The sequence below is a fragment of the Microcebus murinus genome, chromosome 8 (assembly GCF_040939455.1).
Source record: "Microcebus murinus isolate Inina chromosome 8, M.murinus_Inina_mat1.0, whole genome shotgun sequence".
Taxonomy (NCBI): Eukaryota; Metazoa; Chordata; class Mammalia; order Primates; family Cheirogaleidae; genus Microcebus; species Microcebus murinus.
The window spans coordinates 81,657,246-81,675,514 of NC_134111.1; the positions used below are offsets into that span (position 1 = coordinate 81,657,246).

At 34.9% G+C, this 18,269-nt stretch overlaps 1 protein-coding gene across 4 annotated transcripts in view; it reads left to right on the forward strand.

Annotated features, from left to right (window-relative positions):
• UNC80 (unc-80 subunit of NALCN channel complex) overlaps positions 1-18,269 on the forward strand; it is a 203,901-nt gene that overhangs the window by 75,493 nt on the left and 110,139 nt on the right. For all 4 annotated transcript variants that reach the window (XM_012751444.3, XM_076005903.1, XM_012751443.3 and 1 more), the window contains exon 23: positions 10,169-10,381. In XM_012751444.3, coding sequence (XP_012606898.1) covers positions 10,169-10,381 — 213 coding nt within the window. The remainder of the gene's footprint in view (positions 1-10,168; positions 10,382-18,269) is intronic.

The window sequence follows — 18,269 nt, forward strand, 5'->3', positions numbered from 1 at the left end:
TAAAGATTACCTTTCACATAAATTCTTAACTAGGCTGCTCTATGTAAATGGTATAAGATAGGAATTCATTTTCCTTATTTTATTACATTCATTTGGAAAAATAATTATTCTAGCACAATATATCAACTAGTTTATGCATTATTCTCTAATATGCAATGCTATCTTAATCATATGTCAAGTTTCCTTACAAACATGGTATGATTCTGGGTTTTATTCCATTCTATTTCCTATCCATCCTGAGTCAATGTATTCTGTCTTAGTAGTTAGAACTTTAAACATCTCCTACGCTATTCTTGGCTCTTTGTTCTTCCATGTGTATTCTATAATTAGCTTGTCAGCTTCCAAGAAAAATCCTTTGATTTATTCTTGGAATTGCATTGAGTCCACAGATAAATTTCGAGATAATTAAAATTCAAATGGAAATTCAGATTTGAATTGATTTTTGAGAGTTCTGTTTCTTCCTGAGACAACTTAAACAATTTTAATTTTTTCAGTAATTTGTCAATTTCATCTTTTTTAATATCTGTTGGTATAAAATTGATTAGAACATTTTTTATTAGTTCTTAATCTTTGCATCATTGGTAGCTATTTTATCTATTTTTATTTCTAAAATTGTTTCCATTTTTCTTTATTAGGCTTGTCAGACATTTGTCAATGTCATGAGTCTTCTTTAATCTTTCTATTATATCTTTGCTGTCTAATTATTAATTCCAGCTCTTATTTTTATTATTTTCTTCCTTCTTGCTTTGAGGTAATTGTTATTCTTTAATTTATGAAATTGATTACTTAGCTCATTAATGTTCTTGTCTTCTTTCTAAAATAAGTATTTGGCTATTAATTTTCCTCTAAATACTACTTTAACTGCATGCCATATATTTTGATAAGTAGTGTTTTTGTTATAATTTATCTTTAAGTACTTTCTAATTTATTTAATGATTTTGGTTTTGACTCATGGGTTATTTAGATGTGTGTAGATTTCAGTTTATAAATACAAAGTTTTTTTAGGTAACAATTTGTTATTTATTTCTAACTTCATTTTTACATATTGATTCTTGGGAATTAATGTAGACTTACTTTATGACCTACAACATTATCAATTTTAATAACTGTTTCATGTGTTGTTGCAAAGATCAAGCTTGTTGATTGAGTTATTCAGATCTTCTATATCCTTATTTTTTCCTCACCGTTTGATCTGATTTGTCAGTTGTGTTGAAATCTCCTACAATGATGGCAAATTTGTTCACTTATATTTATAGCAATGACAATTTTTATTTTATGTTTTATTTATGTAGAAGCAGATAGCTTTAGATGTGATACAAATTTCTGGAGATTTGAACCTTTTATTATGAGCAAGTGGCTGGTTAATTTTTAGTAATGCTTTCTACCTTCAGACATATTTCTGTCTGATACTAATATAGCTATAACAGTTTCCTTAGGTTAGCTTTGGCCTGGTATGTCTTTTTACCAATCATTCACTTTCAACTTTTCTATATGTTTGTGATTTAGAAGTAGCTATTATAAAAAATTCATGTCTTTATAATTTTTACACCATTTTGACAATCTTTTTCTAGAAAATTTAGTCCATTTGAACAGATTGTGACTATTGATATAATTAGATTCACTCTGCTACTTTTGCCTATTTGTCACATTTAAAAATTTTTTCATTGTGTATATGTGTGTGTATATGTATTCTTATTTTCATTTCATGTGTTTAGATTGTGTTACAGTTTGTTTTATTTATCTTGCTTTGGTGTTGTTTCACATTTTAAAATTTTTTTTCTGTTAGTGGTTTGAAGATTATTATACTTTATATTTTTAGAAATTGCATACATAAGTTCTATTTTGTTTTAACATACACAAATTAGATGTTATGTTTTATTGATTTTTAGGAAAATTATCTTTAAATTTATCCAAAAGTTTAACATATTCTTTATTCACCATTTCTCCTTGCATCTCAGATATTCCTTCTGAGATCATTTCAGATGTATCTTTAGTGTGGATGAATTGGCAATAACTCTCTCAGTTACAGTTTCTTGGAAATGTCTTTATTTTAATCTCAACTTGAAGATACTTTTGCTAGAATTGTAATTATAGGCTGACATTTTTCTTTCTGTCAAAAATATTATCTCATTCTTGTCTGGCTTAATTGACATTATTTATAGGCAATCTGCCTCCCCCGTTGCCTTGAATTTCTTCTCTTATTGTTATTTTGCAGTTTCTCTAAAATGTTTCTAGCATGTTTTTTTATTTGAAGTTCATCAAAATCATGTAATTGGCATACTATATCTGTTTTTAAAGTTCATAACCATTATCTCTTCAATATTGTATCTTTCACATTTTCTCTAATTTTTCTTTCTGGAAATTGGTAAGATACATGATAAATCTTCTCATTTTATCCTGTATCTTTGATAACCACTGTTTCATATTTTTCATAACTTTGTCTCTATGCTAAATTCTGGGTAATTTTCTCTGATATATTTTCCATTTCACTCCCATGGTTCTTTTTTTAAAGAACATATTTTGTTTTTGTTTTTTTTCTGAGCTTTGTTTTATTTTATTTTTTTAATTTCAAAGTATTATGGAAGTACAAGTATTTTTCATTACATAGATTGCTTTTATCATGCCTGAGTCATGGTTATAAGTGTGCCCATCACCGAAATAGTGTTCATTGTACCGATTAGGGAGGTTATCATTCATTCCCTCCACCCGCTCCCCCCCCACTTCATTTCTATTGAGTTTTACTTCCCTCTTTGCACATGTATGTTAATCAGTTACTTCCAATTTAATAGTGAGTACATGTGGTGTTGGTTTTTCCATTCTATATATGTTTCACTCAGGATAATGGTCTCAAGTTCCATCCAAATTATTGAAAAAGGCATTAAGTCATCCTTCTTCGTGGATGAGTAGTATTCCATGGTATACATATGCCACATTTTATTAATCCACTCATGAATTGATGGGCACTTGGGTTGATTCCACATCTTTGCAATTGTGAATTGTGCTGCAATATACATTCGAGTGCAGGTGTCTTTTTCATAAAATGATTTCTTTTCCTTTGGGTAAACACCCAGTAATAGGATGGCTGGAGCAAATGGTAGGTCTACTTTTAGTTCTTTGTGGCATCTCCATACCACTTTTCATAGAGTTTATACTAATTTGCAGTCCCACCAACAATGCAGAAGCATTCCCTTCTCTCTGCATCAATGCCACCATCTATTATATTAGGGCTTTTAATAAAAGCATCCTGACTGGGGTAAGGTGATATCTCATTGTGGTTTTAATTTGCATTTCCCTGATTATTAGTTACTTTGAGCATTTTTCTTATGTTTGTTGGCCATTTGTCTATCCTCTTTTGAAAATCTTCTGTTCATGTCTTTTGCCCATTTTGTGATGGGCTTGTTTGATTAAATAATTTAAGATTGATAAAAGACTTAAATGTAAGGCATGAAACCATAAGAATACTAAAAGAAAATGTTGGAAAAACTCTTCTAGAAAAGAGCCTAGGCAAATAATTTATGAAGAAGACCCCAATGGCAATAACAGTAACAACAACAATAAATAAATGGGGCTTGATTAAATCAAAAGGCGTTTGCACAACCAATGAAATAGTCCATAGAACAAATAGACAACCTACAGAACAGAAGAAAACATTCCCAAGCTATACATCTGATAAAGGTCTAATAACCAGAATCTACAAATAAGTGAAGCAAATCAGCAAGGAAAAGATCCCATGGTTCTTTTTTTTTTTCTTGAGACAAGACAGAGTCTCGCTTTGTTGCCCAGGCTAGAGTGAGTGCCATGGCATCAGCCTAGCTCACAGCAACTTCAAACTCCTGGGCTCAAGCAATCCTGCTGCCTCAGCCTCCCGAGTAGCTGGGACTACAGGCATGCGCCACCATGCCCAGCTAATTTTTTCTCTATATATTAGTTGGCCAATTAATTTCTTTCTATTAATAGTAGATATGGGGTCTTACTCTTTCTCAGGCTTGTTTCGAACTCCTGACCTCAAGCAATCTGCCCACCTCGGCCTCCCAGACTGCTAGCATTACAGGCGTGAGCCACCTGGCCCTGGCTGATCCTATAGTTCTTAACCAGGGACTATTTTGCCCACTAGGGGACATTTGGCAATGTGTGGAGGAATTTGGGGGATTGCTACTGGCATCTAGTGGGTACATACAAAAGATGCTAATAAACTTTCTATAATGCAAAATGTACCCTCCCACAAGAAAAAGAATGATCAGGCCCAAATGTTCAATAGTATTGAAGTTGAAAAAAACTAATCTAATCTGTATTTTAGTCTATCTGTTGAGTTTTAAATTTCAAGTTACCACATTTGTTATTTGTAAAAGTTCTATTTGATTTTTGTTTTAAACTACCTGGTCAACTTTCATAGTCTAATTCTTTCATCATACTTTCAATACCCACATTAATCTTTAAATGTATTTGATACACTATGATTCCATTAACTGTAGTCTTTGTGAACTTGATTCTATACTTTGGTATTTCTGCTGACTCTTGCTCATAATGGATTACTTTAGTTTGTAAATTTTTATTGATACATAATTTTACATATTTGTAGAGTACGGGTGATATTTGATACATGAATACAATGTATAATGATCAAATCAAGGTAACTGGACTATCCATTACATCAAATATTTATCATTTATTTGTGCTAGAAACATTCTAAATCTTCTAGCTATTTTGATATGTAATGTAGCTTGCTCCTTGGAACTTTATTTGTAGGAATTTTTTAAGACCCTGTGTTAAAAGCAGTGTTTTTCAATGGACCAGCAACATCAGCATCATCTGTGAGCATGTGAGGAATGCAAATTTTCAGGCCCTGCAACAGATCTCCGGAATCAGAATCTCTGGGTATGGGGCCAAGGAATCTATTTTATCCATCTTCCCAAGTGACTCCTACACTCAAGTGTGAAGGTTTGAGAAGTACTGGTTTAAAGTATTCCTCCAGAGAGAAATTCCATTTCTTTTGTCAGACACCTAGAAACATTATCAACCTAAGATAACTTTTTAAACTCTTTTTTGGGCATGGGGGCGGGGCATGTAAGCAGTGCCCTTTCTTGCACTCCCAACTTGTATGAGAATGTGGGATTTTGTTAGTTCTCATAAAAGATCTTGTTTCCCCCTCTGCTCTACCCAGAGACAAGTCTTTTCAGGCAAGCCAATTTCTGTAGGGAAGAATTTTTTCTCATTTATCCACTGCAGGTGGCTTCCACCTGAGATTCTGGCTTTATGTAGGAGTGTATGATATGACTCCCACCAGCTTGGAATCAGATAGATAACTTGTGGCCCATTGAAAACCCATGATCTGGTATCTCTATAGTGAGCAGAAACCCTCAGGGCAAATATTCCCATGCTAGTTCATCCCCACCCCAACTCCCAGAATCACACTTTCTTGTAATTTCTGTTCTTCAGTGGTCTTTAATCTTACCTTAGAAACAAAAGCAAAATCAAAATTTAAAAATTTGTGGATATTTTTTCCACCATTTTAGGTGTTCTAAACCAAAAGAAATTTGTCCTCATACCTAATTTTTCATATTGTCAGAAATAGAAGTCTTTGATTTTTAAAATGCTTACCCAAAATGTTAGCATGATATAGTAAGTGCTAAAATGACTAGCCATTCAGACCATGTGCTAACAGTAATGCCTGCCTCCACAGCTGCTGTAGAAATGGCCAGGGACTAGGCAACCTGTCAGCTTCGGAGTCTGTTACTTAATGATCTCAGTCAGGCAGAGAATTCAATACAGGTTAAGAAATAAATACTGAGTCACAAACATGAACTTTCTAGCAAAGAAGTTTTCAATACATACTAAAACCCACAATAACTGCTTATTCCCAATGGTTTTAAATAAACAGGTATGCTGCACCAGCAATAGCTTTATATTTTATTGTAAGGCAGTAAAAAAGTTATGTAATCCTCTAGGGTCCCACATAAAATATTTAGTCTTTAAAAACAGTTCTTGTCCAGTGTTATATGAGTTTTCAGGTTCACTCAAGGTTTCTTTTCACATAATAAGCTTAGATATAGTCCATTAGGGAAAGGAATATATTGCAATTATAAGCTTCAATTAACCATCATATTTTGGTAACAATATTTTTTAAGTCCCCAGGCAAAATCAAGCACAGATGTTTGAATTAATATCCCAATTCTCTGCTTCACTTTCATAAAGGAAACATTCAATATACATAACAATCTTGTAAAATTTAGGAAAATATGACAAAGGAGGTCAAGGAAAGTAGCCAGACACTTGAAGTTTTCTAGTTGTAGAATGTTAAAGAAATCCATGCTGCATAATGACATTCTTGGGACTTTTTGTAATTTTAACTTGGCAATTCTATAGCCATTGCAGAGAACACCTTGTATAACTTTGATCCATATGAAATTGCTGATATTTGACTATTTTTGACCTTCAAAATTAGAAATTCCATAGTTTCAACCTAATATTTTGCCTTCCCAGTTAAAATTGATTTTTCCTTGTCTGGAAACTATGAAGTTGTGATGTAATGAAATAAGAACCATTCTATGGCATTATGCATTATGGAGCATTAAAAAGATGATCTGTTAAAAGAAAGAAGAAATTTAAATATGCCTACTCTTGTTTTAGGACCACCAGCAAAATTCTCTGTGGTATGCTAATGGTGTCAAATTTTATTTAGATATTCACCTGTAACTACGCCTCTGATACTCTGTGGTTCTTTTCAGCTATGCAGCATTTTTCCACTTCATTTTTCTCCATTTGTGCCATTTTTCTCTGTGATGTGAATTCATCCCTATCCATTATTTCATGCCTCTATCTTTTGCTGCTTCTTCAGATTGCACTGAGCCATAAGAGGTAAGCACCATCAAAGGAGGAAAATCGACTTTCCTTTATGCCCAGGAGGAATCCTTTGTCCAAGGTATTCCATAACCCTATCCCTGACATCAATACTTTCTAAACTACCCTTTGAAAAGAACTCATAATGAAAACGATTTTTCACAGCCACAATCACACTAGAATTCCTTGAATGTTGCTGCACACATATTGCAAACTCAGTATTTATTGCTCAGGATCTTATACTAAGATGTAGGCTAGTGGCCTTGCTTTGTACCTCAATATCTCCCTCAGTTTTCTGTACAGTAATATGCAAACTACAATATCCCAGAAATTGGTATTATTCGCTGCCATCTTGAATAAAGAATTCCTAGGCCTGCCTCCATCCCCTAGGATCCTAAGGATTATGACAAAAAGGCAGCATTTCAATGACTCTATGTCATTATCCCTCAATGCAAACAGTGATGTTTCCAAATGTTACTGGGTTTGGCTATTTACATGGGTCAAATTCGTCAAATAATAACCAAAGCTACCCTTAATGTTGTTATAGTTAATGAGATTATTTTTATATTGATCTCAATTCCATTTCCAAACTTAGATTAGAATTTCCCAGGGCCAATAACTGATAATATCTGAGTTTTATCATGAGAAGTTTGTGAGTACAGAGAATTGAAATTGCTTTCATTCAAAAACACCTTGAGCTTTCTAAGCAACTGAAACCATTTCTTAAAATATATTTTAAGAATTCATGTTTAAAAGAAGGCAAGCTAATCTATATAAGAAACCTCATATACCTTTATTTGGATTGTTGACTCATCTATTTTTAATACTCTCAGTTGCTATCTAATAGGGACAATAAAATGATCCTCTGTTTCATACATATGGTCTAGGTTAAGTTTCACACCTGTTAATCCTGAAGGAACCAGGATTCACAACAGAGTGCTATTTCAGCGGTGTTATTTTTGTCTTCCTCTCATTAAGCTTTGACTCCACATTGCCTTATATTGGGAATATGTCATACTGTGACAGGCTAAGAATAAATTTGCATCCATTGCCTTGACCTCTGGATTGGCTTCCTTTTGAGAGACAGATGTTCCAACCTTTTCCAGACACAGATTAACATATCTAAGATGTTTAGTAAAATAAACACCTAAAAAGAAAAAGCATAGATATTTAGTGTATATGGTATGGCACTGAAATATTGATAGGTTTGATGCAGAAAGACATCTGACTCTTTGCAGCCTCAGGTTTCTCTATCGCTGTGACCTACTTCCAAATTTTGACTCCCCCACAGTTGATGACCAATTTTCATCATTAATATCTATCTTGTGTTAGTAATAGAGTCTAGAGTCTCACTATTTAGTATTCATCTAATAGCCTGTCTTTTCACATAGGTTATGTTTTCATGTTGAGGCAATACATAATATGCTTTGTAAAATTAAATCCCTACATAAATATATTAATATTTCTTATTAGAATTTTTGAGAGCTGCATTTAAGACATAGATAATGAGGAAATACTCAAGGGGCTAAACTTACATGAATGATCCAGTGTGTTTGAGATACTGTGGTACTAAAAATAGGAAGTGGTCAATGGTGCCTGAACATGGAAGAAGTTTAGGAAGACTTCTCAGAGGAAGTAACTAAACTGAATCTCAAAAGTGGGAATTTTCTGGATGGAAAGGAATTTAAAGGCTCTACAAGCCAAGGGAACAGCACATGGCAAGGTATAAGATGTCGTATTTGGGAGACTGCAGCTAGTTTAATGTAATTGGATCAGAGCACTTGAGATGGGGATAGAAAGGGAGATGAACCAAACCATAAAGGTTGTATATGTTTATTCATTATATGATGAGATGGATGGTAACTGTAATAGATTTTAAATGGGAAAATGATGTGCTTATATATTTTAGAAAATAATATTACATGGGACATCCCACTTTCATTAACAAATAGTTAATTTCTACTTGCATTCTACAAATTATCTTTTACTGATGTTTATATGAGTATAAATTAAGACAAATGTAAATACTAAAGAGGAAATAGTCGAGACCTGTACATCTGTGAGACCTGGGTTGAATCCTCCGTCTACCCCTTTCCAGCTGTATGATAGTGAACAAATTATATCCCATTTTTTTAAATCTTAAAGTGAGGATATTATTTCTAGAACACATGGTTCTTATGCATTATAATTCTAAATGTTAAATGGCATACAATTGATACTCTATATTAGCCCCTTAACATTATGGTTCAATGCATTTTTAAGAGTACTATTGCTTTGCCCCAGGCAAGGTGGCTCACGCCTATAATCCTAACACTCTGGGAGGCTGAGGCAGGAGTATCGCTCAAGGTCAGGAGTTTCAAACCAGCCCGAGGAAGAGTGAGACCCCGTCTCTACTAAAATAGAAAGAAATTAATTGGGCAACTAAAAATATATAGAAAAAATTAGCTGGGCACGATGGCACATGCCTGTAGTCCCAGCTACTTGGGAGGCTGAGGCAGAAGGATTGCTTGAGCCCAGGAGTCTGAGGTTGCTGTGAGTTGGGCTGACGCCATGGCACACTAGCCCGGGCAACAGAGCAAGATTTTGTTTAAAAAAAAAAAAAAAAGAATACTATTGCTTAAAATGGTGAAAATTATTTCAATGAAAATCTGTGGTTACTGAGTAACCTGTGTTTATTAAGTAACCCTAAGATGTCAGATGATATTGTGATATATTTTTTAAAATCTAACACAAGTCAAAATACACATTAATAGTTGATATATATTTTTCTTATGACCTATTGACCTTCTGTAAGAAACTTCACATTCTTTCTTCCCTTAAGTTTTTTTTTTTTAGCTTTTAAAGATTTCAGTAAAATTTCTGATTCTTTGCTTACCAGTTTCTGGATATCAACTAAAATCTATATTTTCTTTTATTTTTTCAAGTATATCTTGACCTGACAAGATGGAGCCATATTTTTCTGAAGATATGCTCTGTATCTCATTTATCAATTAAATAATCTTTTCTTTGTCAAACATTGTCAATTGAAACCATGTACAAAAATTACAAAGCATGTAATTACTTGAGATTTCTGAGAAGAAGGCAACACAACACAGCAACCTGCTTAAAATATCTAATTCTTTAATATCCAAATTTTCCTCTCTGGTTTTGTTTTCCAGATTTTCCACTACTATGTCAGCCATACTGACACCACCCTGGGAAATATAATCAAACAAAATCAAAACATGGGGACTAAAATAAACTAAAAGTACAAAGCAATTTCCTTTAAGGCCAATTTATAATAATTGTCCATTAATCCTACATTATTCTTTCCCTCAACATCCCTACTCAGGAAGCCCCCGTGGTGGCCAGAGCAGCCTTGTTCCTGGAATGTGCCCGTTTTGTTCACCGCTGCAACCGTGGCAACTGGCCAGAGTGGATGAAAGGGCATCATGTGAACATCACCAAGAAAGGCCTTTCCAGGGGCCGGTCTCCCATCGTGGGCAACAAGCGGAACCAGAAGCTGCAGTGGAATGCGGCCAAGCTCTTCTACCAATGGGGAGACGTGAGCTTTCAATTTTCTTCCATAAAAATGAGGGTGTTTGAGTGAAGTGGAGAAGTCTTTTGATCGATTGTTCCTATTTGGAAGACAATTATTGTTTGTTATGTACCAGGCACTAAAGGAAACACTTTGGGGGGGAAATAACTCATTAATCTTCCCAGTAAATCTATGAGAGACATTACTGTCTCTCTTTTACAGTTAAGAAAACTGAAGTGTATATATGTCAAGTGACTTGCCAAAGTTTACCTATGTAGTAAGTCAAGGAACCAACATTCCCAGGTTGGATTCTAAAATTTTGCTTTTAATTGCTGTATTCATCAAGAATCATCTTTGTGAAAGTCATTGTTATAATTGTTAAATACTCACGACTTTGTTTTGGCTTTCTATTCTAATTTATATTTTCCAAAACATGATTTTTTTTCCAATTTCTTCATGGAATTTTCTCTTTTGTTGATGTGCCTCCTACTGTAAGTTGCCCAAAAGCCTTTAGAAATTACACGCACACACATTCATGCGTGTATATATATGTATGTGTGTGTGTGTATGTGTGAATAAGTGAATAAATTAAAAAAATGAATGAACGAAACTTCTTCAGGAATTCTAATAAAATGGACCCTTATAATTACAACTTCTTTACCACAGGGGGAAAAATGTAAGGAATACAAAGAAATTCAAGAGGACTGAATTTTTTTCTGTTCCCAAATACACATAGAGTTCCATATATTCCTCTTTCCTTAGAGATTACCTAAGGAATTTGTTATAATTTCTCTTAGTAATTCAGTTGAGTTTATCTGCTAATGTGCCTACTAAAGATATTCTTCCTCCAGTTTTACCTACATCTCTTTTGCAAAATCCAAAATAATTCAAAAGGCATAAATTGTATCGTGTGTGTGCAGTCTGTCTATAAGGGTATGTTAATAACTCTTTGTTTAATTGCTATCTTTGGGTTTTCTTTCTTCTAAAGACATCTTATGTAAAAAAAATGTAAGGTATGTTTCATAAATATCAAATACAATACCTTCTTAATGCTAATGTTGCTGATCCAGACTTACCACTGCCCTTTTCAGAGTTATTTTGTACATTATATGTGTAAGAAGACATGTTTTCTTCCATATGATATCCATTTTTTAAAATCAGTGAGCCAAATTATTGTGTGATTCCATTGTGCTTATCCCGCATTTAATTATGTTTGGATTTAATAGCATTAAGTACAAGAATTTATACAAGGCAAGCAGTGTAAGTGAAATGTACATCATGAGATACATAGATTTACAAGTAATCATAGGAGCAGAAGGAATGAAAATCCATTATCAAAAGCCTGTCATCACTCCATTGTGTATTGTTTTATTAATAAAATTCATAAATTAGAGAGGATAATTTACCAGGCTAGAAACCAATCCTGAACTTGTTTTTTTTTCCTTCACTGAAACTGTGACTTTGTGCATATTGCATAAATTTTTATTTTTATATTTTATTTTAGTGTAATATGGGGGTATAAGTGTTAAGGTTACATATATTGCCCATATACCCCCTTGCCCCTCGAGTCAGAGCCTCAAGCGAGACCATCCCCCAAACATTACACATCTCACTCATTGTGTTTGTATATACCAATCCTCTCCTCCCCCCTCCCACCTGCCTGACACCTGATAAATGTTATTCCTATATGTCTACTGAGGTGTTGATCCGTTAATACCAATTTGCTGGTGAGTACATGTGGTGCTTGTTTTTCCATTCTTGAGATACTTCACTTAGTAGAATGGGTTCCAGCTCTCTCCAGGAAAATACAAGAGGTGCTATATCACCATTGTTTCTTAAAGTTGAATAGTACTCCATGGTATACATATACCACATTTTATTAATCCACTCATGAATTGATGGGCACTTGGGTTGTTTCCACAACTTTGCAATTGTGAATTGTGCTGCTATAAACATTTGAGTGCAGGTGTCGTTTTCATAAAATGACTTTTGATCTTTTGGGTAGATGCCCAGTAGTGGAATTGCTGGATCAAATGGTAGATCTACTTGTATCACTTTAAGGTATCTCCATATTGCTTTCCACAGAGGTTGAACTAGTTTGCAGTCCCACCAGCAGTGTAGGAGTGTTCCTATCTTTCCATCTCCACACCAACATTTATTGTTTGGGGATTTTTTTTGATAAAGGCCATTCTCACTGGAGTTAAGTGATATCTCACTGTGGTTTTGATTTGCATTTCCCTGATGATTAGAGATGTTGAGCATTTTTTCATATGTTTGTTTACATCTTCATTTACTCAGTTGTAGAATAACCAGCTAAGTAGATTACTAATGTAAGGATTACTATTTGTTTTGCTATAAGCTGTTTAAAATTATAACAGTGGGGGTAGAGGGAGGAGAAAACATTATCATGACATAGGATAAGAATGTCTAAACAAGTTAAAATGTTATATAAATAAATGCAAGTTATTAAACCTTCCTGAAGGCCCTTCAGAATACATGAATACCTGGACATCAGATTTTTATGTTAAGTGTTTACTGTACCTGATTAGGATGGTTTATACCCAATGAATGGTTGGGGTTTTGCCACCAGTGTTTAAGAGAAAGCAAAATATGATCATGATCCACCTAAGACTATATTTCCTACAAAACTAAACTCTTAATTAACAAATGATAAACCTTTACCATTGTCTTTATTAGAGGGAAATATATATATGTATACATACATACATATATATAAATTATGACCTTGCCACAGTACTATGCTTATCTGGAAGTCTATTATTATCTTCCCCATACCCAAATCATATTTTAACCTCCTTGAATCTTGTCACCAGTGTTCCAGTCTGTCCCCAGATGTTCAAAATAATGGTGTTAATTACTGCTCTAAGGCCTTACTGTTACTTTGTGTGAAGGGGATATTTTGTTTTCCCTCTTTGAAGGTTTTCCTTGGCCTATGTACAGAGCTCCCATAAAATCTGGTTTCCTATGAAATTCGGATTTTCCCCTAAATTTGCTTCATGAGTAGTTGTGCTAATAAGAAATCTTAGAGGCATATGTCACAGTGGACAAAACACAAAGTTGGAAGAAGAAACATAGCTGGGTGGGGAAGGTGGAGAGTGGAGTGTGGCTGCCCATAAGCATATTCTTCAAAGGTGGTACCTTTTAAATAATTTGTAATGCGTATGTTTACATTATGGTTGAGAGGCTATAGTAAGATGTTAGAGGCAGAAATGTGAAAGCAAGGCCATGGGAAAGATAGGGAAGGTAGTCAGAGGCATATTTTTTGTTTCTATGCTCTTTTTCCAACTAATTGTACAAGAACTCCTCATCCCCTCACTCATCCTGAATGTTAGAAACCTGGTCACCCCTCCAGTTAGAAGCTAAATAATCAAGTTACCACTCAGGCTTTCCCGATAACTGAGCATACTTGTGAAACTCAATTTTATCTCTTTCAAATTTAATATTTTTTTATTAAAATAGTGAGTATTTTTTTCTAACTACCTAGTTTCATGGATGCTATTAATATTTTGTGACCTTGCTAAAATCTGGGATCACTTTCTTCTAGGAGAGACCAAATTTGCTTCTCTTAAAATAATCAGATGAGGCTGGGCGCTGTGGCTCACGCCTGTAATCCTAGCTCTTGGGAGGCCGAGGCGGGCGGATTGCTCAAAGGTCAGGAGTTTGAAACCAGCCTGAGCAAGAGCGAGACCCCGTCTCTACTATAAATAGAAAGAAATTAATTGGCCAACTGATATATATATAAAAAATTAGCCGGGCATAGTGGCGCATGCCTGTAGTCCCAGCTACTCGGGAGGCTGAGGCAGAAGGATCACTGGAGCCCAGGAGTTTGAGGTTGCTGTGAGCTAGGCTGACGCCATGGCACTCACTCTAGCCTGGACAACAAAGCGAGACTCTGTCTCAAAAAAAAAAAAAAAAAATAATCAGATGAAAGATTTACATTGCCAGGGACCAGAGAGCAGGTGAAGCCTTGCCCTCATCCCCAACCACCTTTATCTTCTACCCAAGCCATATTAAAGCAACTCTGCTCTCTGCTGATGAATGTATTCCTATTTTCTGCAGAAGACTAGGTAGTTTTGAACACACCCTCTCTCAGGGCAATTGGAGATGTAAACTATTCTCCTTCAATTGTTCAGTTCTTTTAAGGGGATGGATGTTTTGACCCCTTTAATTATTTCTTCTCAGACAAAAAGGTAGGCAATTGTAAATAATACTATTGTTAGTTTATTTGGAGAGGTTTTGCTAGACAGATTCTTCTCTTCCTTATTAATAATATTAAATAACATATAAGAATGCTCTTGGAGATTTCTTGCAGGAATTAGTAAATTAAGAACATGTTTATATATTTTCATAATTTATCACTCTGGGAAAGGTGCCCACAGACCTTCATATGACTTGAAGAAAAAAGACAGCTATCATGGAATGCCAATCTCATTTGTAGTCCTCAATATAGTAAAAATAATTAATTATATGATAAATTTGGATATTTTATAGGAAATCTCCCAAGATGGTTCATCTCTTCATATTTTCTATTACCTATAGAAGACAGATAGGTGGGACCCGTGGGCTGCTATTCTGCCTACTAAGGCACAAGAGAGATGAATCACTAGTGACCATTTGCATTTAAAAGCCTGCTGCCTATAAGGAACGTAAAGATACCAATTTAATAAAAAAAATCAATGTAACTTAATAAGAATAACAATGTACCATTAATGGCTAATATTGTCTTTAACTCCAACAATTTGTAGACCACCATTTTAAAATCTTCAATTGATAACCTATGTACTCTATTTACACTGATGTTATTCCAATTCTAATATTTCTGCTCATTTTATTTACTTTATATAATGAAGAGTACAATTGGTTTGTTTTAGTCTGCAAAGCTACTCTCCATGGCACCCTCCCAATCCACAGCTTCCAGAACCACAGAAGTCTCCCAAGCAAGTGGCCTTGGAGCTCAGTGCAGTCCAGTCTATTGGAATTCTGAATCCACTCTCTTCTTATCTCCTGTCTTCCCACAGATACATATCAGAACCTCAGTGACATCAGGGATAAACTCCCTTTCCTGAGATAGACCTAATTTGGGATCTTTTAAATAAGCAATGAGATTTGGGGTCACTATGATAGATAATTAGGCCAGTCATCAGGATTTTCAACTCTATTTTCTCTTCAGGATAGTATCTTTGTTGTCTATCTAAAACAATATTTTAAAACTTTCTGGTATAACATACACTGCTTTCAGTCCTCTGCTGACAAGATGCCTTTCTTTATCCTTTTCCTTTCTATTCTCTAAATAGAAAGTCTAAAAAAGTAATGTAAAATTCATTTTAGTAAAACTAGTTTTAGTAAAAAAATAACAAACTTTAGTATTATCTAAAAGTCTAATGTAAGGTTACATAAAAAGTCTAGAAAGTCTTTTTAAAAGACCAATTTTTGTGGGTTTGAGGGCAGAAGTAGGTTTTGCATACAACTGGCCAAATTCTTTAATGTGGAGAGATGTGATGTTTCAACACCCTTTTGTTACTGCTCTCATTCAAGGAGGGTTTTATTAAGAGGTCTCTCTGAAATGACAGCCACAGTTGATAAGCTCACTGGCTTCCCTTATGAAGGGGGAAGTGCTAAGCATTAGAGGATTTCAGATCTATAAAGAGATTGTGACTGAGGGACTTCCCAAACTGATGTTTCCAGGGCAAATGTCCTCTCCCTTCCTCATTTGACACCGATGACTGCCCACACCTTTCTCTTCTTTTTTGCCTTCCATAGCCATTATCCTCTGGAGTCTTTTGGCATCTCTGTGCCCAGTCCTCTCTCTCCTTCCCTGGTCATCTGCCTCGTCCCTCCTCATAAATGTAGACATTCCCCAGAACCTCATGTAACTCCCTCCTTTATAATTCACCCCAGGGTTACGTCGGTTCCTGTGCTTTCTGCTGTTACCTGCGTGGCAGCAGCACAGACTGCTGTATCCGTAGCACGGTTCAGATCCCAGGCCTGCGTTGGCAACTGCACTTTGGAGCCATGAACTTATTAATAATATCCTAAAACTCAATCTGAATGAAATAAAACCTTTCTTCTCATATAAACACACCTCACCTGCAGCCCTCCTGAGCTTTTTATTCTTATTCATGACATCGCCATCATCTGAGATGACAGTCTTTGGAGCACATTCCAAACCTCCTTCCCCTATTGGTTTTATGTCACTGAAGCAAGCCCATTAGGTCAGATATTCATTACTTCTTATCTGGATGATTAAAGTATTTTCCTAATTGGTCTCCTCCCCACAAACTCCCCTCATCTAATCCATCCTACACATTGCCAGTGAAAGCATCTTCCTATGATACGGCCCACTCGAAAGGAAACATTCATACCCATCTGCAGCCTCCAAACTCGTCCTCTCTAGCTCATTCTCCAAAATGCTGTCAGAGTGATTAGGCTAAAATGCTAATTAGATTGTGTTTATTACCCACTCGTCATACCTCAGGGCCCTCCTTTTTCCTCAGGATAGAACTCAAATTGCATAGTCTGAAGTCACTACCCTCTCCACAACCTTTGCTCAAACCATTCCAAGGTTATGGATGATGAAGTCAAATGAGCCAATGTACCTAAAGAATATTTATCTATACTTGAGGGGGGCATGGGCAATATATTATAATATATTATATATTATACAATATATAATATATTATATAAAATATATTATATTAATAATATATATTATAATATATTAACACTTATACCCCATAATACACTAACATAAAAATAAATAAATTTTAAAAAAAGAATATTTATCTAAATCCTTTGCACCTAATATGTGTTCAATAATAATAGGTTATGACATTAATTTTTGAAAGCAGAATACATGCTTGTCTCTGCATTCCTGAGCAGCTAGCATGATGTTCCTCGAATGAGTGATCAGGTTAGTCCCCCCACTCAAAAACTACTTTTCCTCCTTCTTAAGAAAGCAAAGTGAAGTTCAACCTCAGGAACTGGAAGGTCATCCCAACCTACCTTTCTAGACTTCCTGAACGTCATTTTCTCTCAAAAAATTGTGCTCCAACCAAGTGGCCTCCTTGTCAGCCTCTGAACATCTGGTGCATTTCCATGAATGTGGATCTTTCCACCTCAATATCTACTCTGAATATCTCCACCTCAATATCTACTCTCCCCATTCTCCATCAGCCAAAACATCAATTCCTCAAAGTCTACAGACTTTGAGACGTTCTATGATTCTCTGAATTGAATTTAATCTATCTTCTGAACGAATAAGCTGCTTTCAGTCTCTTTTGCCACTGAACAAGTTGTTTTAGTCTGTTAATATCCTCCTCAATAGACTGTAAGCTCATCAAAGGAAAGAACACAGGCTTAGGTAGTCAGACACTGTGTTTGAACACTATCTGCTGAGCAACCTTGAGCAAGTCTCTCAAGCTCCCTAACCTTCCTATTTGCCAGACACTGATCTTTTTGTACATGGGTTTACAATCTACTGGGGCACATTGAAAAAAGGTACTAGTAAACTATTATAACAACAACTTTGTGTTTTATTTAATACCTAACAAATTACCTCACTTAGTAAATATTTGATGAACGAGGGAAAAGAAAAATTAGCACAGCCCTAAGACATTTTTCTAGCCTTGGATGAGACATAGAAACCTAAATTATTACTTAGACATTTATTATTAGACAAGACAAGATTGTTTTTGAGCAACTCTTTAAGCTTTATAAACTACAGGTTTAATTTAAGTTGCTTAGTTACAATATCCTGGAAGGATCGATGTAGAAACTTTTTTTCTTTAAGTTCACTATCTGGTTTGTTATCTCCATTCCAGGATCAAAATTGTATGTCTCTTCCTTTGGAGAAGTCTCCAAAATAGTAGCATCTGGACTGGGCGTTGTGTTGTGG